Source organism: Psammomys obesus, unplaced genomic scaffold, assembly GCF_907164565.1.
Source record: "Psammomys obesus unplaced genomic scaffold, mPsaObe1.curated_primary_1811, whole genome shotgun sequence".
In the NCBI taxonomy this organism is placed as follows: domain Eukaryota; kingdom Metazoa; phylum Chordata; class Mammalia; order Rodentia; family Muridae; genus Psammomys; species Psammomys obesus.
The window spans coordinates 51,225,361-51,249,169 of NW_026585644.1; the positions used below are offsets into that span (position 1 = coordinate 51,225,361).

Sequence of the window (23,809 nt, forward strand, 5' to 3'; positions counted from 1 at the left end):
TTAGCAAAGTGAAGGGCAGTAAGGGGGTGACGGCAACAAGTGCACTACGTACCTATCATGTCTAATAAATTCTACATCGTGTCCCTGATGGCACTTCTTAATGCAGTTCACACATATGGCATTTCGGTCTGTGGTGTTACAGGTATGACATCTAAAAAGCAAAACTTTGTATTATTGAACTTGTCAGGAATTCAGAACACTGTTTATTATTACTCTCTGGCCTTTAGCGGAGAACCTGTGGCTGGCAAGACTGGCTAGACTAAAAAGGAACATTATTATCTGTGTCTTCACAGATAATAATTGAAACATTTGAGTAGAGACAGGTAGATTTCTGTGAGCTCAAGGCCAGCCTAGTCTACAGTAGTACATTTCCATTTCCCCTCTGTATTTAGTATATAGTTTGATTCTAGAGCTTCAGTGCAGACCAACGAAAGGTGTTAGGGAATCAATTCCATTACTCAAGTAATTTAGAAATATACCTGTAGAAGTCATGCATGGGATAGCTGGTATAACTTGATATTTTATATAAACATTGTCCTCTACTAACAGCCTTTTCTATGGCATCTTGATTGTTCATTATTTTGTTATCTGCAAAAACAAAAAATATTTTTAACAGCTAGCCAAGGATATATAAGAACAGAAATAAGTTTTGCTTGTATAAATTATTCCAACTCCTGGAACAAGCTTAAGCCAGATTTAAAACTGGTCATTTAAAATTGCTAAGTTGGAGAGAGAATTAACAATGGCTTCTGGTGGGAATTTTTTAGAGTTCTTAAAAGAACTTACCTTTCATTGTCACATTAACACCAGATGCTAAAAACAAGCCTCCAAATCGGTTGTTAAAAATCTGATTGCCTTCTAGTGTTGCGGTTGCATGATTCGTAATTTCAATACCTGAAGTGAAATTTATAGACAAGTAGATGCATCATCATTTTACACCATTCTTAGAATCTCCAAGTTGAAAAGGATGTAAACTGGTACTTTTACACTAGTTTGCTTACTATCTTAAAAAGCTGCAAGTATTTTAATCAACAGTAACATTCACTTTTCACTGCTGACAACGTCCGACAGATCAAGTAAACTATAGGAATACTGCTAATGAGAAAGGGCTTAAGAGTTTTTAAAAACTTTAAAGCTAAGTATAAAGGAGATAGTACCCAGAACTATGCTGAGGTAAGTACAGTTTTCATATTAAAAAGAAAAATGCTGAAAAGCTAAGTGGTTATTTTAAGTAATGAAAGAGAAACCAATTTTTATCTAGAAGTCACAAGACTCTAAACTTTATTTCCAATCTGATTACAAGAGTAATTCCTTAAAAAGTTGGCCTAAAGTAGAAGAATGCAGAACTTCAAATAGGTTCTCTCTTAATAACCAAATAAAACAACCTCAAAACTATAATTACAAATTGTAAAACAAGCCACAATAAAAATACAAACCTGCAGCAAATCCATCAAATATTCTGTTTTTTCTTAAGACAGGATGACTATTAGTGCTGATAAGAACACCTGCTTGAGCATTCCTGAAAATATCATTTTCTTCAAGGAGACCTATAATTAAAATGCTTAGATTAAAGCTAACATATACAGCACTGTTGAAAGGGTATCATATAGCCCAGACTGGCCCCTGAGTGCTAGAAACCCCATGGTTACAGGCATGCACCACTGCATGCCTAGTGCTACTTTGCTAGCTCCTTGTAGTTAGCTTCCTCCTATTTCTTACTAACTGCATTATTATACATTAGCCTTCTTTCAGTTCAAAAGAAAGCTTTAGTGATCTGCAGAATTCTGAACCTTTTCTTTATGCCTGTATCCTTTCATCTGAAACTTTTTTTTTTTTGCTCAAAAGACTAGTTTTTGAGTGTTTTAAAAACCAACTTGTATTTGAAGTCTTTAAAGATTCTCCTTGTCCTGACTGACTCCATCACAGTATTTGTATTTATATGTCTTGTACTTTCTTACTGTCACTCTCTGAGGTTTTCATACCAGTTGTGGAAGTGTGCCAAGGAATCAAGACTTGAGTCCTTCTAATACTTGTATCATTAGCTATGAGTGGGCAAATTACTACCAAGGTAAAGTATACTAGTAACAGGTACTTTACAGCCAACCTGTTTTAGATCGTGATTAGTTTTCCTTAGTGATTAGAGAGCACTGGCTACTTTTCCAGGGTACTTGGGTTTAATTCCCAGCACCACATAGTGGCTCACAACCACTTTTAACTAGTTTCAGGGGATCCAAAGCTCTCTCTTGTGGCCTCTGTAGTTATCAAGCATGCAAAGTGGTGCACAGACTTGCATAGTAATTACAGAATCCCACTACCTGTTTTAAATGGGTATTTCTGTTTCCACAAGGTAGATGTTTTTATCTCAGTAGACACTTGACCTCAGGTACTTCTGGGCATTGCACTGTCTCTCACTGCAGTGTTCTCTTATCCTTCCTCTTGCACATTAAGAATCAACATACTACTAAGCACCTGCACCAACACATTCCCATCTATTTATTTCCCTGCATGTACAAAGAGGTCAGAAGAGGACAGGATTCCTGGGACTTTTGAGTTAGGCCTGTAAGCCACCATGTAGATGCTCGGACTTGAACCTAGGTCCTCTGCTAGAACAGATTAGTAACCACTGAGCCATCTCTAACCCATTCCTACCCTTTTAGACTTTCAGCCCTTGTAAGTTTATGTATCCATAACTTGCCTACCTTATATCAAGTCCTTGCTTCTGACCAGCTTGCTCATTTGTCTTACTCATATTTACTGAATATGTGCATTCAGGTGTACATGTGTGGAGGACTCTGGCTACCTTGTGGGATATGGGGACTCAATTCAGGTCCTCAGGCCTGTGCACAAACACGCACCTCCACATGCTGAGCCATCTCATGGACCTCTGATGCTATTAAGAGTTAAAACACTGACTGCATATAGACATCTTTCTCAGCTTTAGTTTTGTTCACTTCTTGCACCTTCTGAACAGTTTTCAGTTTCCTTCAGATCCTGTTTAACAATGTGCCACCCCATCTAATTGTAGATTTTAGGGATGTCATACTGTACCACTGTACCACAGTGGTTGGTACAGAGATGTTCAATCGGGCATTACAAAATAAGTAAATGTCAAACCATACTTGGAATGCCCTCCACCAGTTGAATAATTTGAAACATTTTATTGTAGGAAACTTTGCTCAACATCCTGCAAATGAAAACTGACCCCACTTTATTTTTTTCTTTGTTCTTTTGCCAGTCTCTCACACTGAGCCCACATTAGCCTTAGACTTGTGGCACATCTGTTTCAGACTTCCAAGTGCTGAGATTATAGGTTGACTTATACAGTTGACTTTTCCTCACCTTTTTTAAAAGACTATCAGCTATGTCACTTAGCTTTTGAACTACTAAAATCTGACCTCTAAGAGTAGAGCATTGACCATCACTGCTCTGCTCTAGTAAATTATTTCAAGTATTGGTGTAATTTTTTCATGTGGGATAATGCAGCCTTGGGTTGCTGACATTGGAGGAACACTGCTTTGCTCTCAGCACTGTCTCCTGATCTGTTTATATACACAAGGTAATCTACTGTACGACTAACAAATGCCTCAAGGCAAACTGGGTTGGCTTTATGGACCAGGACCAAGTTGTCTTTGTTAATTCAGTTCTCCAGCAGTTTCAACACCTGTTTGCTATAGAGCTGCATATTCATTTGTCACATTCTGTAACTTGACTTTATTAGAATAATAAAAGGACCAGAGTGAGGATGTGCAACTCTGTCTTCAAAAAAGCTTCAGTCAAGGTGGTTACAAAAGATGGAAACACTATGAACATTCCTAGATACTAATTTCCTAAGCCATCTGAAGGATGTGATAAGGAAAAAGGCTCATTCATTTGTAACATTTTAGTTGGAGTCTCTGATCGTTAAAGATAGAGAAGAACAACAGAAAACTGAGTTTTTCACTAATGCAAAATTAGCAACAATACCTCGACCCCCATTAAATATACAGATGCCACCATCTCTTCCATCATGGATTTTATTTCTTCTTAGTGTAGGATTACTATCTGTTTTAATCCAGACTCCAGCCATTGCATTGTCAAATATTTCATTGTCTTCTATACAGCCTAGACCTATAAATGTAAAATTTAGGTACATTACTTAGAAGGCATATTCCTAAAGTTTATTAACACAGGGGGAAAAAAAATGGGTTAAACATACCAGAATTATAAACTAGAATTCCACCATTCTGTCCTCCCCAAATTTTGTTGCGTCTAATTTTGGGGTTGCTTCCAGTCCTATGGGTAAGAAAGAAAGTAAAACCATTTCAATCATTCTAATTTACCAATCTCATCTTTTATAACTACAAGCCACACTCATCATGGCAAGAACTGACTCATAGGGCTAGTGAGATGACTTAGCATTTCACAACATGGCTAATGACCTGACCGCACATGGTGGAGGGAGAACTGGGTTGAAAGTCATTCTCTAAACTCGTCATCTGTGCCTTTGTACACATACCTGCCCACATGCATACACGAAAATTATAAATTGGCTAATAATTAAAAAACTTTAATCCTGATTTTCCCATAAATCACTCTTTACATCATTTGCTGTAGATTATGGCTATACAGAGCCTCTATAGCTAAGTTAAACTGAGGTTAAATGACTTTACATCTCCTCATAAAGGAAGTTAAAGGTTGAATTAAGACCCTTAGGCTTCCTGGAGCAGATGTAGTACATGCCTTTAATCCCCGGAATTTGGGAGGCAGATCTCTGTGAATTTGAAACCAGCATGGTCTAGACGAAGACCCTGTCTCAAACAACAAAAATAAACGCCCCCCCCCCCACCAAGACACAGAATTCCATAAACAATTAAAGATTAGATGTAAAACGTTATTCGTGGTACACATGGTGCTGCATGTATTTAATCCCAGCATCAGAACTGTGGAGGCAGAAGTAGTAGGATCTGGTTCCAGACCATCTTGATCTACATAGTGAGTTTAAAGGTTTGTTTAATAAATACGACATAAAAACAAGTTTCCATTTTATGGAATACCAATGAGATGCCAGGCACAGGGTGAGGGCAGGCAGTGGCTGAACTAATCTGGACTGCACAACAGTGAACTGAGTGGCATATGTCATTAACTCGACCAAGGAAAGCTCCAAGTGCAAAGAATACACACAGAATGACTGCCCATTAAATAAGCAATTTTCAGTCGACATACTCCCAAGCCCTTAACAAAAGAAGACCAAGTAAGAACAGTTACCTTATCTGAACCCCTGAATACATATGATTGTAGATGTCATTATCTTCTAGAACACCATGTCCATTGTCATAAAAATAAACACCAACCTAAATTTGAAGGGAAAGAAATGAACAACTCTTTTTCACCTGATACTTTTTTAAGCATTACTGACCCAAAGAAGACCAAGTAAGTAATCTTGCCTGCTTGCCACTGTGTATCCGGTTTCTTCTCAGTACTGGTGTGCTGCCAGTTGTCACCCAGACTCCAGCCAGAGTGTTGCTGTAAACTTCATTCTCTTCTATTACACCTTGTCCCTTTTCATGCTGGACAGAAGTTAAACTGGTTATAGTATGTGCCATCCATAGCAAACAGTCTGTAAGTATGCTCCTCCCTCAAACAGTTCTGCCAACAGCTTTGGTGTCTTTTTCAGCTACCTAAAGAAATCATGACAACTTTTTTCCTTTTCTAGTCCTGGACTAATGAATGTTAGGAATATGCCCAACTACTAAGCACTATCTTCCAACATTCTACAAAAAACAAAACAAAACAACAAAAACAACAATAAAAAAAAATTTGTTATTTGTGTGAGTGTGTACACATGCCATGGCACAATATGATGGTCAAGAACAACTCTGGAGTCACTTTTCTCTTTCTACCTTTCCATGGGTTAGAGGGCACAAATCCAGGTGTCTGTTTGAGTGCTTGGCTCTTCCACAGGCCCTTCACTGCCTTTACTACGTCTACCAGGCTTGTGCAGCAAGTGTCTTTCCCAGCTCCACCATCTCACTGAGACCCAAACTGCCCTTCCCCCTTGAGACAAGGTCTCACTACGTAGTCCTGGGCAGCTGGAGTACATTAAGTAGAGGAGGCTGATCTCAGATCCACCCACTTCTGCCTTCTGTGCACTGAGATTAAAGACGTGCACCATCATGCCCAGCCCAACATTGTTTTTAAAACTATTTTAGCTTCCTTTAGTTATTTGATTTTTTTTTTATTTTAAAGACAGACTGACCTCTTAACATTTGCTCTTCCTATCCCACTCTTCCTAAATTGGGTTCAAATACCACATTTTTTAAAAATGGCTTCTACTTGAGTTTAATCTTCTAAAATTTTTCTTAAAATATTCTTTGAGTAGTTACTACCACAGTAAGAGAAAAAGCATCATTTTTTTTTTAAAAGCAAATGAACATTTCTAAGATGTATAACATTAATAAAAATGTCTCCTTTAACAAAAGTTACTGCCAGCTTCTGGGAAATTACTCCAAAATGGTAAGGACTCTATGATATCAGAATTTTTATCACCTTTAGAAAATAAGATCCAGGTGGCTGTTTCATTCTCAGGCTCCCTCTTTTGGGGGTGGTAGTAGTGGTTATGCTTTATATATTGCTTTTATAGCATTTCAGATTCACAGAGTAGTCACACTGACAAAATTCCAGTAAAATACAAAGCCGACTGCCAATCAGTTCCTACACTTTTAGCAGACATAGCTTCCAGTTTCCAGTAACTACAACTTTAAGGGGACGTGAGATGGCTAAGTGGGTACAGGCACTTGGTTCTGAAGGTTGATGATTTGAGTGTGATGCCTGAGACCCACATGGTAGAAGGGAAGAACTGACTCCCAACAAGCAGTTTTTTGACCTCCCTCGTTGAGGAATGGCATGCATTCCCCTACACCCAAATAAATAAATTTAAAGAGGTTCTATCTCTTATGCCAAAAAGTAGTCAGCTACCTACACATAAGAACTAGAAGTCACTCATGTTCAAAGGAAGAATAAGACTATTATTGTCTACAAATTCATAATCTAAAAGTCAAATATAATCTTCTCAACCCTGCCTGAACCCCATGTTTTCCTGTGAATCATTTTCACTATGTATTTTTCCCATTTTGGTTTTTTATCCCCCTAGTCAGTACAGAAATCCTTCCCATCTCTGACTCCCCAGCAATGGATTACAACTACAGCCATCACACCTTTTGGTTTTTTTTTAAAGTGGGTTCTGGAGATCAAACGCCAAGTCATCATGCTTTGTTTGGCAAGCACACTGCCAAGGAAGCCCCATGCAGCCCTTGCTTATCTCAGCGTGTGACTCCCCAACCCCAGCTCCAAGCTGGGGTCACAGGCTCCAAACCCAGCTGTTCCTACCTTCTGTTTATGAAACAGTCAGGAATTTAACAGCTATTTTAATACAAGGCTTGAGCATGTGAGTTAAGTAAGAGAACTGGCTGCTTAGAAAGATGTCCCCAAGAACCTGGGTGTGGGCTTCTTGGTAAGTCACTTGTAGTTTTCTTCCTCCTTCTCGCCTATTTTTTGAGGCAGGATCTCATGTTGTCCAGACTAACACTGGATTTGCTTATATTCAATTTCATCTTGACCTTTTGATCTTCCTGCCTCTTCCAAATCCTGGGATTATAGTCTTGGGCCACTAGGCCGGGCTTATGTGGTGTGGGGAACTGAACACACTCCAGGTTAGCACTCTACAGCGATGCACAGCCCTCCACGCGTGAGTTTACGTATCTACAATCATTAACTTACCACATAAATCCCACCATGTTGTCCATCATGAATTTTGTTATGTCGAACAATAGGACAACTGTTTGTCCTAATTTGAATTCCTGCTAATGCATTGCCTATTTAAAAATAAAATTTACAGTGTCAATGTTTAGAGCCTTGTAGTACAAAGTAAATTTTACATCAGGCAATAGTAACAATGCATATACTAGAATTTTAGTGAGCATTACACGACACAGCTAAGAGGGTGAGGGGAGAAGTAGATGTAGAAATGACTCAGGCAGATTAATATATGAGATCAGGACAGGTTGTTAAGTGTTTATTTCCAATGTGACTTTGAGTCTGTATTCTAGCCTTTTCATACCTGTCTTGAAATTAACAACTAGAGATAGCTATTAATTTCTATCAAACAGAATTGATGTGAATACCACATACCTGACATATCAGTTTGCTGAATTAAAGCTTTAGTGAGGAATGCATCCCTTCTCTACCAAGCTCAAAGTAGACCGAAGTTCAACCAACATTGTTCATTATTGGATATTTAGTGAACATAAGAAAATCATACACAGTCCTTAACAGTAGGCCCTTATGTATGTTTTCCTGTGATATCTGGCATAGTGCCTTGGATATACAGTACTGAGTGAATGGGGTTTTTTTTTTTTTTATATTCTTTTTATTTAATTTTATTTTTTTCTTATCAGTTACATTTTATTAACTCTGTATCCCAACCGTGTCCCGCTCCCTCATTATTCCCTCCCAATCCCACCCTCCCTCCCTCTGAGTGAATGTTTATGTATCAGAGAATAATCTTTGAAACTTAATTTTTTTCTTCAATATTTATTCTTGTTTTGTTTTGTGTGTATTTTGTTCTCATGAACATCTGGATCATGGACACCCTGGAACTGAAGTTACAGATGGTTGTAGGTGCAAGGACTTGAACCTAGGTCCTCTCAAGAACAAGTACTGTTAAGTGCTAAGCCATCTCTCTAGCCCCTTCCTTTATTGAGACTTTAAAGGAACTAGACCACTTCTCTCACTTAGATGATAATTTCAGAACAGGCTAGTTTTACTGCTGTGGGCCCTGCTGAAGAGCAAGAGCCATAGATCCGTATGACTGTGGGGGCCTTTACAAAGGCCACAAAGTGATAAAGCCCATGAGCAAGTCAAGGCACAACTAGCCCCATGGTACCTCACCAAACACACCAAGTTTACATAACACATGATGTAGGAGGCATGTGACCTCACACCTTGCACTATGGAATTGTTCAAGGTTTCCAAGGATAAGCAGGTACTCAGGTTCACCAAGAAGAGGGTGGGGATATACCCAGAGGAAGCAATGTACAAGGAGCTAGGAGGAAAGTAGAGGCCACGGACTGAGCCTGTCCTACCTGTCCCCTCCTTCATTAAGTCTGTATGTGTGAAGCTTACACGCGTACACGAGTACACATACACACACACACACAGACACACACACACACGAGACAGGCTAATGTGTAAGTTTTATACAACAAAATCATATGCTTACCATAAATGTCATTTCCTTCAATAAGGCCTCGTCCATCACCAAAAATGTAAACTCCTCCTTGATTTCCATTAAATATAGAATTCCCCCTATAACATGAAATAATTTTTAAAAAACTCATATATTTAACAAAGCTTATTTTACCACCTGTGGTAATATGAAAGAAAATCATTTAGCTTCTTCGGACAGAAAAGTTTTTAATTCGCAAATGAGGCTGCCTAATTAGATATTTCTAAGTTCTCTTTTAATCCTTTCTATTACTAAGGGCTTTTAAACACACCTATTATCTAAAATGACAAAGAATTTATTTATGTTTATTTTGTAGTGCTGAACTAATCTAGGTCTTACATATTGCTGGGTAAGCTCTGAGCTATGTTCTTAGATCCCAATGATACTTGTTTTGCTGTTTTGATTTGGTTTTAGTTTTCTTCAGAATGTCACTATGCAGACAAGGCTGGCCTCAAACTTGTGGGATTCCTCCACCCTCTGATTCTCAAGTGACAGAAATACAGATATTTGCCATCACACTGAGCTCCAACATAGTATTTCAAACATTACCTCGAAACACTCAGAACAATTTCTTTTAGCTGGCTTAGAAATATGTGATAAATATTAGCAATTTATTTTCATAAAGCCAGTGGACAACTTGACAATTAAAAATAAGTCAGCTGAGAATGGCAGTACATGCCTTTAATTCCAGCACTTACAATGCAAAGGCAGGCCAGTGTGGTATGCATAGAGAATTTGAAGCCAGTCAAATTCAGGGAGATCAGGAACCCCATTAAAAAAGAAAAAAAATGACCTATAACAGCATTTTCAACCATTCATAAAATAATAGTACAAACAACAGAAAAGTGAAGTAATTATACTCATTTAGATAGTCAGAAAAACTCATTTTACAGATGTTTATAAAACCTATACACACACACACACACACACACACACACACACACACACACACACACACATATATAATTAATATATGAAAGCTTGTCTGCTTTTTAAAATTATTTTTAAAAATTTTATGTGTATACTGCTTGCATGTCTGTTTGTATTTCTGTGTGAAGGTGTCAGATCCCCTGGAACTAAAATTACAGACAGTGTGAGCTGCCATGCATGTGCTGGGAATTGAACCCAGGTCCTTTAGAAGAACAACCAGCGCTCTTAACTGCTGAGCCATCTCTTCAGAACCACATATTTTAAGAGTTAGAAAGTTCAGTATCTTAATTTTCTCAGAAGTAAAAAACCCCAACCAAACAACAATAATAAAAAAACCCAGAAAACAAAACAAAAAACCCCCCAAAACCTTTAACTGTAATTATGCAAATACCTTATTGTTGGGTCACTGTTTGAGGTAATCCATACGCCTGCAAAGTTGTTTGCATAGATTTTATTCTCTATAAATTGTCCTCTTCCTTTTTCGTGGACATATATTCCTCCAGTCTGCCCATGGTGAATTTCACATCGAACCACTGTAGGGTTAGCATAGGCTTTTACTTCAAAGCCCGCTATCCTGTTTCTGTGTATGTTGCAACTTTCAAAGTAGCCCTGAAAAAACAGAGTTAAAATCTGTATATAAAAGCTACTTTCTAAATAGAAATGAAACAAAAATTAAAAAGACACATTAAAGTTCAAACGATACTACAGAAACAATACACTCTCTTTCTTCTTCTTCTTTTTTTTTTTTTTTTTTTGAGTCAGGCTTTCTCTGTGCAGCCTTGGCTGTCCTGAAACTCATTCTGTACATCAGGCTAGCCTAGAACTCAGATACCTGCCTGCTTCTGCCTCTGCTGGGATTAACCACCACAACCCAACAAATTTTCTAATTATGGCAAATGTATTCAAAGTTAGGAAAGAAAAACAAAGAGGTATTCAATAAATGTAATTCCTTACTTAATATGTATTATCCTTTACCGAAAGGCTGAAGCCATTAAAGAAAATACATGCTGTTTGTTTTTACAATTACCAACAAAAGGGCCGGAGAGATGGCTAACAGTTAAGAGCACTTACTGCTCTTGCAGAGGAGGTGGGCTTGGTTACCAGCACCCACTCAGTGGCTCACAATCACATCTTTAACTCAAGTTCCACGAGATCCAATAATGTGTTCTGGCCTCTGTGGGCACCAAGAATACATTTGGTGCATACATACGTGCATGCATACATAAACACATATGTACATACACACAAACAAAACACTTATATACATCAATTAAAATTTACAAATGGTCGGAGGGTGGGGAAAATAAAATGCCTATTATGTTTGATCCCCAGAGCATAAAAAGAAAAATACTTCCAATACAGAAACTTCTAAAAGATGATCTACAGTTAGGCATCTACAGTTAGCTGCTTTGAAAGCTGATGGCCTGAGGATTACATGATCCAGCAGCTCCAGCTAGCCTGCATCAAAGAGGCCTACAAACATCGTTAAATGTGGTGGCCTATGGCCCCTAGTACTTGAGAGGTAGAGACAGGAGGATGGAGAGTTCAAGACCAGCCTTGGCTACATTAGATGTCTGAAATCAGCCTGGGTTATATAATATCTGGTCTGAAAGAAAAAAAATTAGAAATAAACCAAGGTTCATTCATCCCAACCCAAGGAACTAGCCACATTTTGTTTTAAAATACAGTGTAAAGAACTACATCTATTTTGTTAAGATAGAACTCTAGTATAAATTTTAAAAGCCAAAGTATGATGATGATACATGCTTATATTCCACACCTCAGAAGCCAGGGGGGTCTTAAGTTCTAGGCCAGCCTATGCTACACGGTAGAACCCTGCCTTTAAGAAAATAAAATTGAAGGAACAACAACAACAACAAAAAGGTTATTTTCCATTGAAATCAATGTCCATAACCCAAATTATAATTTACAAAAATCTGCCAAATGTTTTTTTACTCTGAATAAAGAGGACAGTAAGATAATGTTACCACAGAATATCCTTGGAGTATAGTTTTCAAGTAATAAAAGTTGGTAGGCTGAGCAGAAGACTTTCTATTAAAGTTATAAAGATGGTTTGTCTTTCTGAAACTCCCACTGACAGTATTAAGACTTAAGGTGGGGCTGGAGATGTGGCGCAGCAGCTAGCTATAACATTGGCTGCTCTTCCAGAGGACCCAGGTTTGATTCCCAGCACCCACAAGATGGCTCACAGGGGATCTAACACCCTCTCTTCTGGGCTCCATGGGGACCACACACATGTGGTACACAGACACACATGCAGGCTGAACATCCATACACATAAAATAAAAATGAAGGAAAAAAGAGTTGGGGAAAAGTTGCTGAAAAAGTTCACAGGTGCAGTGCTTCGTCTCATGTGTGCACCCAACTCAACCCAAACAAAGTATCATAACACACCTCTTCCCCAAACCAAGCCCCCAAATGTTGGGAACCTTAAGCCAGCTGTGTTTAGAGGCACGGGTCTCTGGAAAGTGATTAGGATCAGAAAGGACCAACAAGTGGAGCTTCCATGACTGAGTACAGGCTGTTTGATAAGAAGCAAAGAGACCAGGGTAAAAACATTCATGTTCTTTTTTGTCCACACTATATTTGGGGTCATTTTGGATATCTGCTCACAAGAAGACTGTTACCAAATACAGTAACTTCATCCTGGACCAGAACCATGAGTCAAAATAAGCTTCCTCTATACTAGCCTGTTGATAATTATGTTAGTAGCAACATAAAACAGGCAAATATAAAAACAGGCTAAATAAAAAAAAAAAAAATAGCATAAAAGGGCAAATAGGACAGGAAGGGTAAGCAATACTTTTTATGACAGTAGCGGTTTGTTGCTTTTGCTTGTTTTATTCATGTTTTTGGAAACATTTTAATGTGGCTGGCTGCCCTGGAATTTGTTTTGTAAATCATGCTGACCTTGACCTTGGAGACGGACTGTCTATTCTGGCCTTCTGAGTGCTGGGATTAAACATATGCACCACCATGCCCAGCCCCTATGGTATTAGCTAATATAAACAATTTAGGCTTAAAGCATATATCTAAAGTAGGAAACTGAGAAGTGATCCCTTCTGGTTAAAAACTGTACTTTCTGGGGCTTGAACATAGCTCAGCTGTAGTGTGGCCATTTAGTATGTTTGAAGCTCTTAGTCTGTAACCCAGCACTTCAGCCCTCCCACCACGCAAGCAGACTCAACACTTGGAAAGTAAAAGCAAAAGCAAAAAAATAAATAAATAAAAGATTAAAAAAAATCAGCATCTAAGACCATCCTTGGCTACATGTGAGTTCAAACAAATTGTTCTTTCTCTCTCATACACACATATACATTCTGTAGCACACTTGTCCACACACATGAACTGTGCACACATACAAAAATAAGTACTTTTAGGCTCTCTTTTAAAATGATAAGTGAAAGGAGGAGATAGGGGAGAGCCAGATTTCAACACAAGAAACACAGATTCAATCTGTCGTAGGCTAGGTTCATAAACTTGAAATAAATGCCTTAAAAACCCATTAATAACTTCAAATCTCTATTTTAACCATTTCTTTTACAAAAATTAACATTCTTCAAATTGAGCATGGTTATGCATACTTTTAACTGTAATCCCATCATTTGGATTTCTGTGTGTTCAACTCCAGCCTGGTCTATATCAAGCTAAAGCTACGAGAGTGAGACTATCAAAAAATAAGAAACAAACAAGTTAACATTTTTCAATGCAGCTGTCTGGAAAAAACAAAAACAAACAACACAAATATTCTTCAATGCACTAAATATAAAACAAAGGGGGAGCCTCAAATTGTAAATACTGACAATAAATTTGAAAACACAAAGGAATTATTTATTCTTTTTTCTTTTGAGACAGGATTTCTCCGTGCAGCCTTTTCTGTCTTAGACTCGCTCTGTAGAGCAGGCTAGCCTCGAACTCACAGAGATCCACCTGCCTCTGCCTCCTGAGGGCTGGAATTAAAGTTGTGCATCACCATAACCCGGCTTTATTCTGTTTTCTTAAATTGGTGTGTGTGTTTGTATGTAAATACAAGTATCCTAAGAAACCTGTTTTTTTGTTTTTTTAAGATAGGGTCTCTCACTGGGACACGTTCTAATCTGGACGGTCAACCCCTCCCCCCCATATTCTCTTGTATCTTTTTCCTCAGGATTGAGACTGCCTAAGATGGGCCACTTGCTCTGTCAAAAAAGGGGGGAGGGGTGACGAATCATCCTCTAGTCCTCATAGCATCTTAAGAGTAGCAGTGACACTGTGGTTCTGTGAAAGGCACAAAAGGCCTCCCTTCCCGCTTTTTGATGCTGGCGAAAGACCCAGGGCTTCATGTGTCCTACCACCAAGCCATAATCTTGGCCCCAGAATCACAGCTTTTGAAAGATAAATGCTAAAATACTTACAGAATAATGCTGTCTGGAGTTTACCCATCCCAGTAATTCTGAATTTTGTTTCAAAATAATCCAGAATACAAGGAAAGGAGACAACATAAACACGGAAGCAGTGAGAACCAAAACTGGTTGTTATTTATGGGCACGTGAGGACTCACTACATTATTCTCGGTACCTCTGTGTATGGTAGAACTATTCCATTTAATTTTTAAGAAGTTCAAAATTAAAACAAAATAAAGTAGCAGAATCATACGAAACAATGGAATGCAGTGAAAACACATTTCAGAAAGTCACACAACACTTAAAGGAAAGGAATACAGTAATATCAATAATAGGAAGAACCAAGTTTCTAAAGAAAACATATAAAACAAACAAACAAAAAACTGGAAAACATCAACAATAAAACCAACATACGGATATGAACAAAAGCAAACCAACACCAGAAAGTAAAGAAAGCAAAAGTTATCAGACACACTTGATGCTAAAACGAAAAAATATCATCAAATTAAGAGATAGATAGATAACCTAACTGCACACTCAGCTAAGTTAAAAAGATAATCGGTTGTCATTTTCAAGTGGCAAAAATTCAACCTGTAAGTTCTTCTAAAAATGTAGGGGAAAGGAGGGTTGGGGGGAGAAGGCTAGCTGATAAAGCCTAGACACATGTCCAGAACCCACATAAAATTAAGGAATAGAGGTCAGGGGCTATAGGGAGAATACAATAAATAAATAAAAAGTCAATACAGATCTGCAGCTGTAAGAGCACAAATGTTTCCAAATACAAAAGAATGTACAGGGCTTGAGAAAATGCTCATCCATTACGAGCAACAACTCTTCAGTTCCCAGCACTCATATGGTGGGTCATGACCATCTGGAAGTCCAGTTCCAGAGGATGGTGCTCTCTTCTGGCCTATGTGGGCACTGCACATACGTGATGCACATACATACACACAGGAAAAAAACTTCTACACACTAAAAATATAAAAAGGTTGGGTACGTTGGTGTACACCTTTAAACCCAGTGCTGAGGGTGCAGAAGCAGGCGGAGCTCTGTGAGTTTATGGGCCAGCACAGTCTGCAGGGTAACTTCTCAGCCAGCAGGGGCTCTACAGTGAGACCCTGTCTCAGAATAACAAACAAACAAAATTCCCCCAAAGACTTACTAGTGATGAGATGAAGCTGGCTGAAAAGTACATTTATTCCCCCTCACCACCCCTTTTGGATTTTTTGAGACAGGGTTGCTCTGTATCCTTGGCTATCTTGAACTCACTTTGTAGACCAGGCTGGCCTCGAACTTACAGAGATCTAATTGCCTCTGCCTGCTGGGACTGAAGGTGTGCTTCACTACATTTAGCTATTTTCTCACCTTTTTTTTTTTTTTTTTTTTCAAATAGGGTGCTCAAACATACAAACTCTGAAGTTGTAGCAACTTTTCTTTTTCTTCCATTTTCTTTTAAACCAAAGTTTAAACCAAAGTTTAAAAGAAAATAAAACACATTAAAAAAAAAAAAAAATCCATGGGCTAGAGAGATGGCTCAGTGGTTAAGAGCACTGTCTGCTCTTCCAGAGGCCCTGGGTTCAATTACGGGCAACCACATGGTAGCTCACAACCATCTATAATGGGATCTGACACCCTCTTCAGGCGTGTATGCGTAGGCATACATGTAGATAGGGTACTCATTTACATAAAAATAAATTAAATAAATAAATCTTAAAAAAAGTCCAAAAGTAAAAACTCATTTGGGTGTTTGTGTCATGTTAACTAAGCACATGTATGGGCATGAGGAAGCAGGCACAAATTTGTGCACAACTGTGCAAGCTCAGGTTAGTACAAGCGCTTTCTCAATTTGGCTCACCTGTTTTGTTTTAGATTTTTAGAAATTAAAAATTTCTGTGTCACTGCTGGGCATGCACACTTGAGTCCAGGTGCTCTTGGTGCACCTTGGATCTGTCTGAACTGGAGTCACAGGTAACTGTGAGGAACTAGAGAAGTGTGGGAAACCTAACCGTGAGAGCAGTGTATACTCCTAACCTCTGAACTATCCTTCTCGCCCTCTCCTACTTTCTTTTTTGAGACCTGGAGCTCACAATTTGGCTACATTAGCTGGCCAATGAACTTCTGGTATCATCAGCCCTCTCCCCAGCCCTTAACTTAAGTCTTTTGTGATTCCTTTTAGGAATATTAGAACTTATTCTAGGAATATAACCCCTCCACACAAAAATAACTTGAAAAACTGAACAATAAATATGAATATACTTAAAGATAAATGATATACAAGTCGATAGTTTAAATGTTTACTTTGGCATTCTTTGAAGTTCTATAGAAAAAAGGGCAAATTTTAGAAAGATTATCCTGAATGAAGGGCACGACTATATATGAACTGGCAACACGAGCCAAAGTGATACTGGCGTGGAGGGGCACACTCTACAGGGTTCTCAAAGACCGTCACAACGCCAAAACAACTCCATGATAGGCCAGAGACATACTTCTTTTCCTCACAAATTTTAACTCTTTAGAAACCCTATTAACTCTTAATGGAGCTATTAATCCATAACATTGTGTAGAGTTGTATTTTTAAAATGCTGCTACAATACTTGTAAACTCAAATATGTAAACAAACATCCCAGAAACCTGCCCAAGGGGTGTAAGTTAAGGATTAAATTACTAAAGTGAACTTTAGTAACTAACCATCACCATAGATACTTCATAAATGAGGAGTTTGTACTCAGGCTAAAATTACCTTTGTACCCGTAATCATTTGTGAATGAGACAGAAGTATTGATAAAAATGATCCTTGAATTGTATGTAACTTCTGGACACAGCCTAACGAAAACACAGGCAGAACTACCAGCATGCAGTTTCATTTCAAAATGAAGGGGCTCTATTTAGAACTTACTACCACTAAGTATCTCCAACAGAGAGCAACTTCTGAACAGTTTTGTTTCAACACCCTTGGTATAATTACCCAAACCCCCTCTCTCATCTATCAGTGAAAGAGCTCTATTATTCGATAAGACATCTCTCTCCCTCCCTACCCTCATCTGCAGTCACTGAGTTGCTATGCAGCTCAGGCTGGCCTTTAATTTGTGATTCTGCTATTTCTTCTTCCTGAGTGCTGACATTATGGGTGTACACCAGTACACTTCACTTCTGTTTTACTTTCTTATAGACTGACAGCAGCCACAGGCTGATTTTTGGGTGGACTGGTTTTCTCAGATTATAGTGGCGACACTGGCTAATAAAGTAAGAATTCAGCTTCTGAGCTAAATTCTTTAGGTCTAATCAGCATCTGAAAAATGGTACTCATCATGGTTTAATTCATCTGGGATCTGTTTCAGGTATAAGGAAAAAAACCCTTTCTTTGCCATGGACAATATGTATATATTAGTCTGCTGTTTTCACGTAGTTTCATTAATATACAACAGCAGACAAGTCTCACCATCTTTTCTCTCCATTTTTCTGCTGTCTACAATATAAAATGTTGGCAATGCTGCATGAAAACCTGAAATTAACTCAAGGGAAACCAGACACTAAATCAAAACCACGAATACTATTTTCACTATTGTTGTTATCTTACTGTGCAGCCTTGGCATGCTTGGAACTTGCTCTACGGAGCAGACTGCTCTCAGACTTGTGGGTATCCTCTTGCCTCCAGTGTGTTTTACAGAATGTGACATTACATCTATCTGCTATTAACACTATTTTGGAATAATGACCTTAAAGAACTCTGTTAAGTCAAGCCTAGAAAATTATGTAGAGTAAAGACAGTGAAATTTACATCCTCAGTAATTTCCGCCTGTTTTAAAACTGATATCCTACTTATATTATATTAGCTTTGAATTTATGCAAGTTAGAAGACAAAGTTTGGTGGTTGCTTTTTCCTCGCTCTGTTCTAATGTATCCAAGGTTGACCTGACTTCAGATCCTTGCAAGGTTAGAATTATAGAATACTGGCATATGGTCATACATTATTTTTTTCTTTGGGAGAATTAAAATGCAAACCAAATTAACAATGAGAGCCTGTGTAAAACACTTGCCCACTGCTTCCCAGGTCATAGCTGTGACCTCTCAACACTGCTCCCTACCAAACAAACAACCCCCAAACAAACAAAACAACCCTAAACAACTGAGACTACTATTTCCAAAGTACAAACACTACAGATAAACTGTACTACATTCACTATGCTGCTGACTAAAAATGCTTTTTTTTGGCCTCGCTTTTAGAAATCCTTATTGTATCTTATGTGGAAAGAAAAATTTACAGACACAGACACACACCTCTTTCTCAACAAAAAAAGCCTATAGGTTTCCATATGATTTTTACATACATTCAGATTTGAGAACTAACTGCTAGATTAGACTTCAAAGACCACATTGATTTTCAGTGAATTCTACCATAAATATATTTTTTCTGGGTATGGTGCTTTGGGCATGTGAATTTACAGAATGACTATAATGATACTCTTCAATTCTGATACTCTGATAGGAAATGTTAATTGGCAGCACCAGCTTTTATCTTAAGAATGAATCTTACCATGCCATGATCGAATGTGAACACACCAACATCACGTCCATGATGAATGTGATTCCGTCTAATAATTGGATTTCCATGATTTTTAACCCAAATCCCAGCTAATGCATTATTAGAAATTTCATTATCTTCATATATTCCCTACAACAACGAGAAGCAAACATTAGTGCAGTTTAAAAAAAAAATAAAGAAAATTAATAAAAAACCTAACGGTTCAAATTAAACAAATACCTGTGCATGATCTGTTATATAAAGTCCAACATTTTCACAGTCGCTGATGTTACAATGCTTGATGGTAGGACATGCTCCTTGACCACTAACACATACCGCAGAACCGACTATAAGAAAAATTATTTATTCATTTAAAAAACCTATTGAGGAATAACAATGGCTCCAGTTCATACAAAACATGAAGTACGAACCTGTGCATGTACTGCGGATGATGCAGTGATCAATAATAGGGCTGCAGTTCACTGTGATCTCTAAGCAGTGGTGTGCATTGTGATGCTGAGCAGATTTGTCATCAGGGTTGAACTAAAAAGTAGAAATTTTATTTGAGGTAACAGCTACTGAATCACACAACTCAAAAAGTATTTCAAAACAAAAATCTTACTCTTATTGTCATATATCCAACATACGCATCTTCAGAACCCTCCATAAAGACGAAAGTTGAATCTCTAGTGTTTTCAATGATAACTTTGTCTGCAACTTTCCCAGGTGCTGTGAAGGAGACATTTTAAGCACACAGCCTTTATTCTAGTCAATCAGTGAGGTATCTGTACAGAAAGGGTCCATCCACCCACCCCAATCCCAAACATCCTGCAAAAGGCTGGCCATCAGTATTTGGCTCAGGATGGCCTTAAACTTGAGATCCTCCCAATTCTTCCTCCCAACTTCCAGAGTAACAAGCCCGTATCACCATGCCCAGGTGAGAGGGGACTTCTAAAAAACATTAGTTATTGTTGGACTGGAGAAACAGCTTGGTGGTTAAGAGTACTTCCTGCTCTTCCAGAGACCTAAGTTCAATTCCCAGCTCCCACACCAGGTGGCTCACAACTGCCTCTGACTCCAGCTCCAGGGAACCGGCCCTCTCTTCTGGACTCCACACACACATGCCCATACATAAACACACATATGAATAAATTTAAAAACATCAATATTAAGCAGCAGGACTAACTTTTTAGTTAACTATGTTTCCTCAGTATTTATGACAAATAAACACATCTATTGGGGATATTACTTGATTAACACCATACCCAAACTCATGTACAGTAATACTTAGTAAGATTCAACTATAAATAAACAGTATTAATATCAAATGCAGTAACATATTAAGAAATAAACAGTCACTAGCAGCTGCAGCAGCAACGGTGGCAGAAAAAGCAGCCAGGGAGTGGTCCTCCATTTTTAAGTTACAAGTTTAAAATTAAAAGAAGGAAACTTTTTTTCCCTCTTTTTTAGGGGTGGTGATGCTAGAGCTTAAACAGGTCCTCACACATGCTAGACAAAAACTACACTCTCAACCCCTGTCCTTTTTATGATGGAGATGGGGGGGGGGGGAAGGCAGAGGGGCAGCATATGTAAATTCCATTAGTAAATAGTATTACTACTACCCTTAAAGTGGTCTATTAACTGTATTCTCAACAAACAAAACAAAACAAACAAAAAAAAAAAAACCAAGATGGAGCCAAATCCTGAAATAACTCATCAGTATTTAATAAATATCTCATTACACTTACTGTAAGAAAGTTGACTAGTACAAAACGCATTTAAAAGTTATCATTTATTTCTTTAAAAACACAGCAATAGGGGCTAGAGATAGAGATGACTCAATGGTTACGAGCTTTCGCAGAGGACCTGGGTCCAGGTCCCAGCACTACCATGGTGGCTCACAACCATTTCTAACTCCAGTTTCAGAGGATCTTACACCCTTTTCTGCCCTCTGCAGGCACTAGGCATGCACATGGTGCACATACATGCAAACACACAGGAACACATGAAATAAAGAAATCTAAAAAACAAAAACAAAACACCACAGCATTAAAACACATACATAAGCATTAGTGCTAGGAAGGGAGCAGCCCAATGGTAGAAAACTTGTAGAGCAAGTATATTCAAGGTCCTAGATGTAAGCACAAGCGACACAAAAAACATAAAGAACCTAGCTTGCTTGTTCAAAGGAACAATAATGTAACTATTTTTTTTCCGTAAATGAGTAACTGACGGCAACTGGAGAAACAAACCAGTGACATCAAAAATCAAACACATCTGTAACTTCAACCTTTTCTGCTTTTTTTTCTTCACGAAGAGAAGTATTCAAAGTATCCCCACTACTATGCTTTCCTACCATTAAGGTATTAGCAAAGTCCAATTGGATTTTAAGCCACTAGCACTAAAAAGAGCCCCAATATGTAAATAAAATAATACAAATAAAATGCTAAAATTCTAACAATGAGTTTCAAAATACCTGCACCAATCATAGTGATTGGAGATTCAATATATATCCATTCATCAGTATATATTCCAGAATGAACAAAGATAAGCCCATCAAAATGTGCTTCCTGTACTCCACCGAGGGCATCTTCAATAGTATCATAATACTAGAAAAAAAAAAGTGTCAGTACAAACGTTACTATCATACAGACAGAAAGGTTACTATCTAAAGTCATAAAATACAAATGACAAGACTAGGCCTGTCCACAGCAGTACAGAACAAATGTCACAAGCAAAGAAAAGGGAAAAGAGGGTCAACAAAAACACATTGTATTTGAAAATTCTGTAACAAAACCCCATATGCAAATTAAAAAATAAAACCCAACATACCAACATATTTTCTCTTCCCTTGTATCTTGCAGGGTTACTATAGAAATGCTCAGCAAATCCCGGCTTCACATGTGCACCTTTATACTAAGATGTCAAAAACAAGACAAAACAATTGTCTACTGCCATAAAAACATTGCATTTTAAATCAGTGTTCCACAGTATAACAATAAATATAAAACAATTCACAACTATCCCAACTAATTTTTAGTTGTACAGTACAATGAAAAAAAATCTATTCATTACTACCTAGTAAGACAAGCGGATTTTCAATTTTACCACTGCTATTACTTTGGGCTGTATAATTCTTTGACATGTAAGCTGTCCCACGAAGTGGAGGGTGTTCAGTTAAATCTGTGGCCTCTGCCAAACCTGAAACTAAAGGTAAGTGCCCTCTTCTGCTTTGACAAACAAAGTGTCTCAAGACTGCTAAATATTCCCTCACATTCGAGAATCACCCTTTGCTGAGAACTACTCAAAATTGACAGACTGTAAGAATATTAAACTACAAAGGACATGGTGTATGTTTTGTTTGTTTGTTTGGTTTTATGAGACAGAGTTTCTCTGTGTAGCCTTGGCTGTTCTGGACTCACTTTGTAGACCAGACTGGCCTTGAACTCACAGAGATCCACCTGCCTCTGGTACACATGCCCAGCTGGTATTATGTCTTTAATCCCAGCACAAGTGGAGGTAGAGACAGGTAGATTTTTGAGAGTTCTAGGACAGCCAGGACTACACAGTGAGCTCTCACTTAAAAAAGAGAGAAGTAAACTGTATGTGAACTTTTTAAACACAACGTACAAATTTAAACAGATCCATTGGAATTATAACTATCCAAGGTACTGATGCTTCCTGAAACTAACATTTTCTTTCCTTTGAGACAGCCTTACAAGTGACAGAGGCTGGCCTTCTGCTTGTCACCTTCCTGACTAAGTCCTGAGTGCTGGGATTACAGGTGTAGGCACCGTGTCCAGTTTATAATTCTTGGATACATGCATTTATTTAACTAAAAGCTTTAAATTATGTATAGTTGTGTGTGGGCATACATAAATGAGTGCAATTGGCCAAGTAGGCCAGAAGAGAAAGGGCACTGGGTCCCCCGGAGCTAGAATTACAGGAAGCTCTGAGCTGCCTATGTCGGTGCTGGGATCCAAACTCAGGTCCTTTAGGAGTAGTGCATACTCTTAACCACTGAGCCATCTCTCTGGATATATAGTGTGTGTATATATATATATATATTTTTTTTTTTTTCTAAATAAAGAAATGTATTTACAAATACATAACATAAATCTGTATTTTCTGTATTTCATACCAACTGCTGGAAACTCTCTTTCCATGGATTTGGATGTTCATATTCTTCTGGATTTATCTGATAGAATTTACCAGGTTCAGGGTGCATCATAGGGCGGGTATATTCAAATACTTCCATATATAATCGTTTCCTGAGGGGGAAAAAGGAATTAAAGATTTCCTTATAAAATATCCTCTAGCCTATTAATAAAACATTAAATGACCGGAATTTCAACAAGGACAGCCAAATTAAATACCAAAACAAAGAAATTGGTTAATGGATTAGTTCCTGAAATAGTACTGGTTGTGTAGGATATTCTGTGTTGTCTAGGCTAGCTCTAAACTCCTGTGCTCAAGAGCCTCCTGCCTTATACTTCTGAGTAGCTGGGACCACAGACATGTACCACTATACAGACAAAATACTTTCTTTTTTCCTCTTGTAGACAGGGTCTCACTATGTAGCCTTGGCTGTCCTGGCACTCACTCTGTAGACCAGGGTGGCCTTGAAAAACAAAGATATACCTGTCTCTGCTTCACAAATGCTAGGAGTAAACAAAGATATACCTGCCTCTG

The 23,809-nt window shown here is 38.1% G+C and overlaps 1 protein-coding gene across 3 annotated transcripts in view; it reads right to left on the minus strand.

The window, feature by feature from the left end:
- Fbxo11 (F-box protein 11) overlaps positions 1-23,809 on the minus strand; it is a 77,978-nt gene that overhangs the window by 1,329 nt on the left and 52,840 nt on the right. For all 3 annotated transcript variants that reach the window (XM_055619536.1, XM_055619531.1, XM_055619523.1), the window contains exons 5-22: positions 23,259-23,388; positions 21,950-22,033; positions 21,594-21,726; positions 19,740-19,846; positions 19,549-19,660; positions 19,358-19,464; positions 19,130-19,267; positions 10,584-10,801; positions 9,257-9,342; positions 7,756-7,850; positions 5,424-5,546; positions 5,245-5,330; positions 4,196-4,272; positions 3,964-4,107; positions 1,437-1,547; positions 787-894; positions 480-588; positions 53-151 (exon numbers count right to left, since the gene is read on the minus strand). In XM_055619536.1, coding sequence (XP_055475511.1) covers positions 53-151; positions 480-588; positions 787-894; positions 1,437-1,547; positions 3,964-4,107; positions 4,196-4,272; positions 5,245-5,330; positions 5,424-5,546; positions 7,756-7,850; positions 9,257-9,342; positions 10,584-10,801; positions 19,130-19,267; positions 19,358-19,464; positions 19,549-19,660; positions 19,740-19,846; positions 21,594-21,726; positions 21,950-22,033; positions 23,259-23,388 — 2,067 coding nt within the window. The remainder of the gene's footprint in view (positions 1-52; positions 152-479; positions 589-786; positions 895-1,436; positions 1,548-3,963; positions 4,108-4,195; positions 4,273-5,244; positions 5,331-5,423; positions 5,547-7,755; positions 7,851-9,256; positions 9,343-10,583; positions 10,802-19,129; positions 19,268-19,357; positions 19,465-19,548; positions 19,661-19,739; positions 19,847-21,593; positions 21,727-21,949; positions 22,034-23,258; positions 23,389-23,809) is intronic.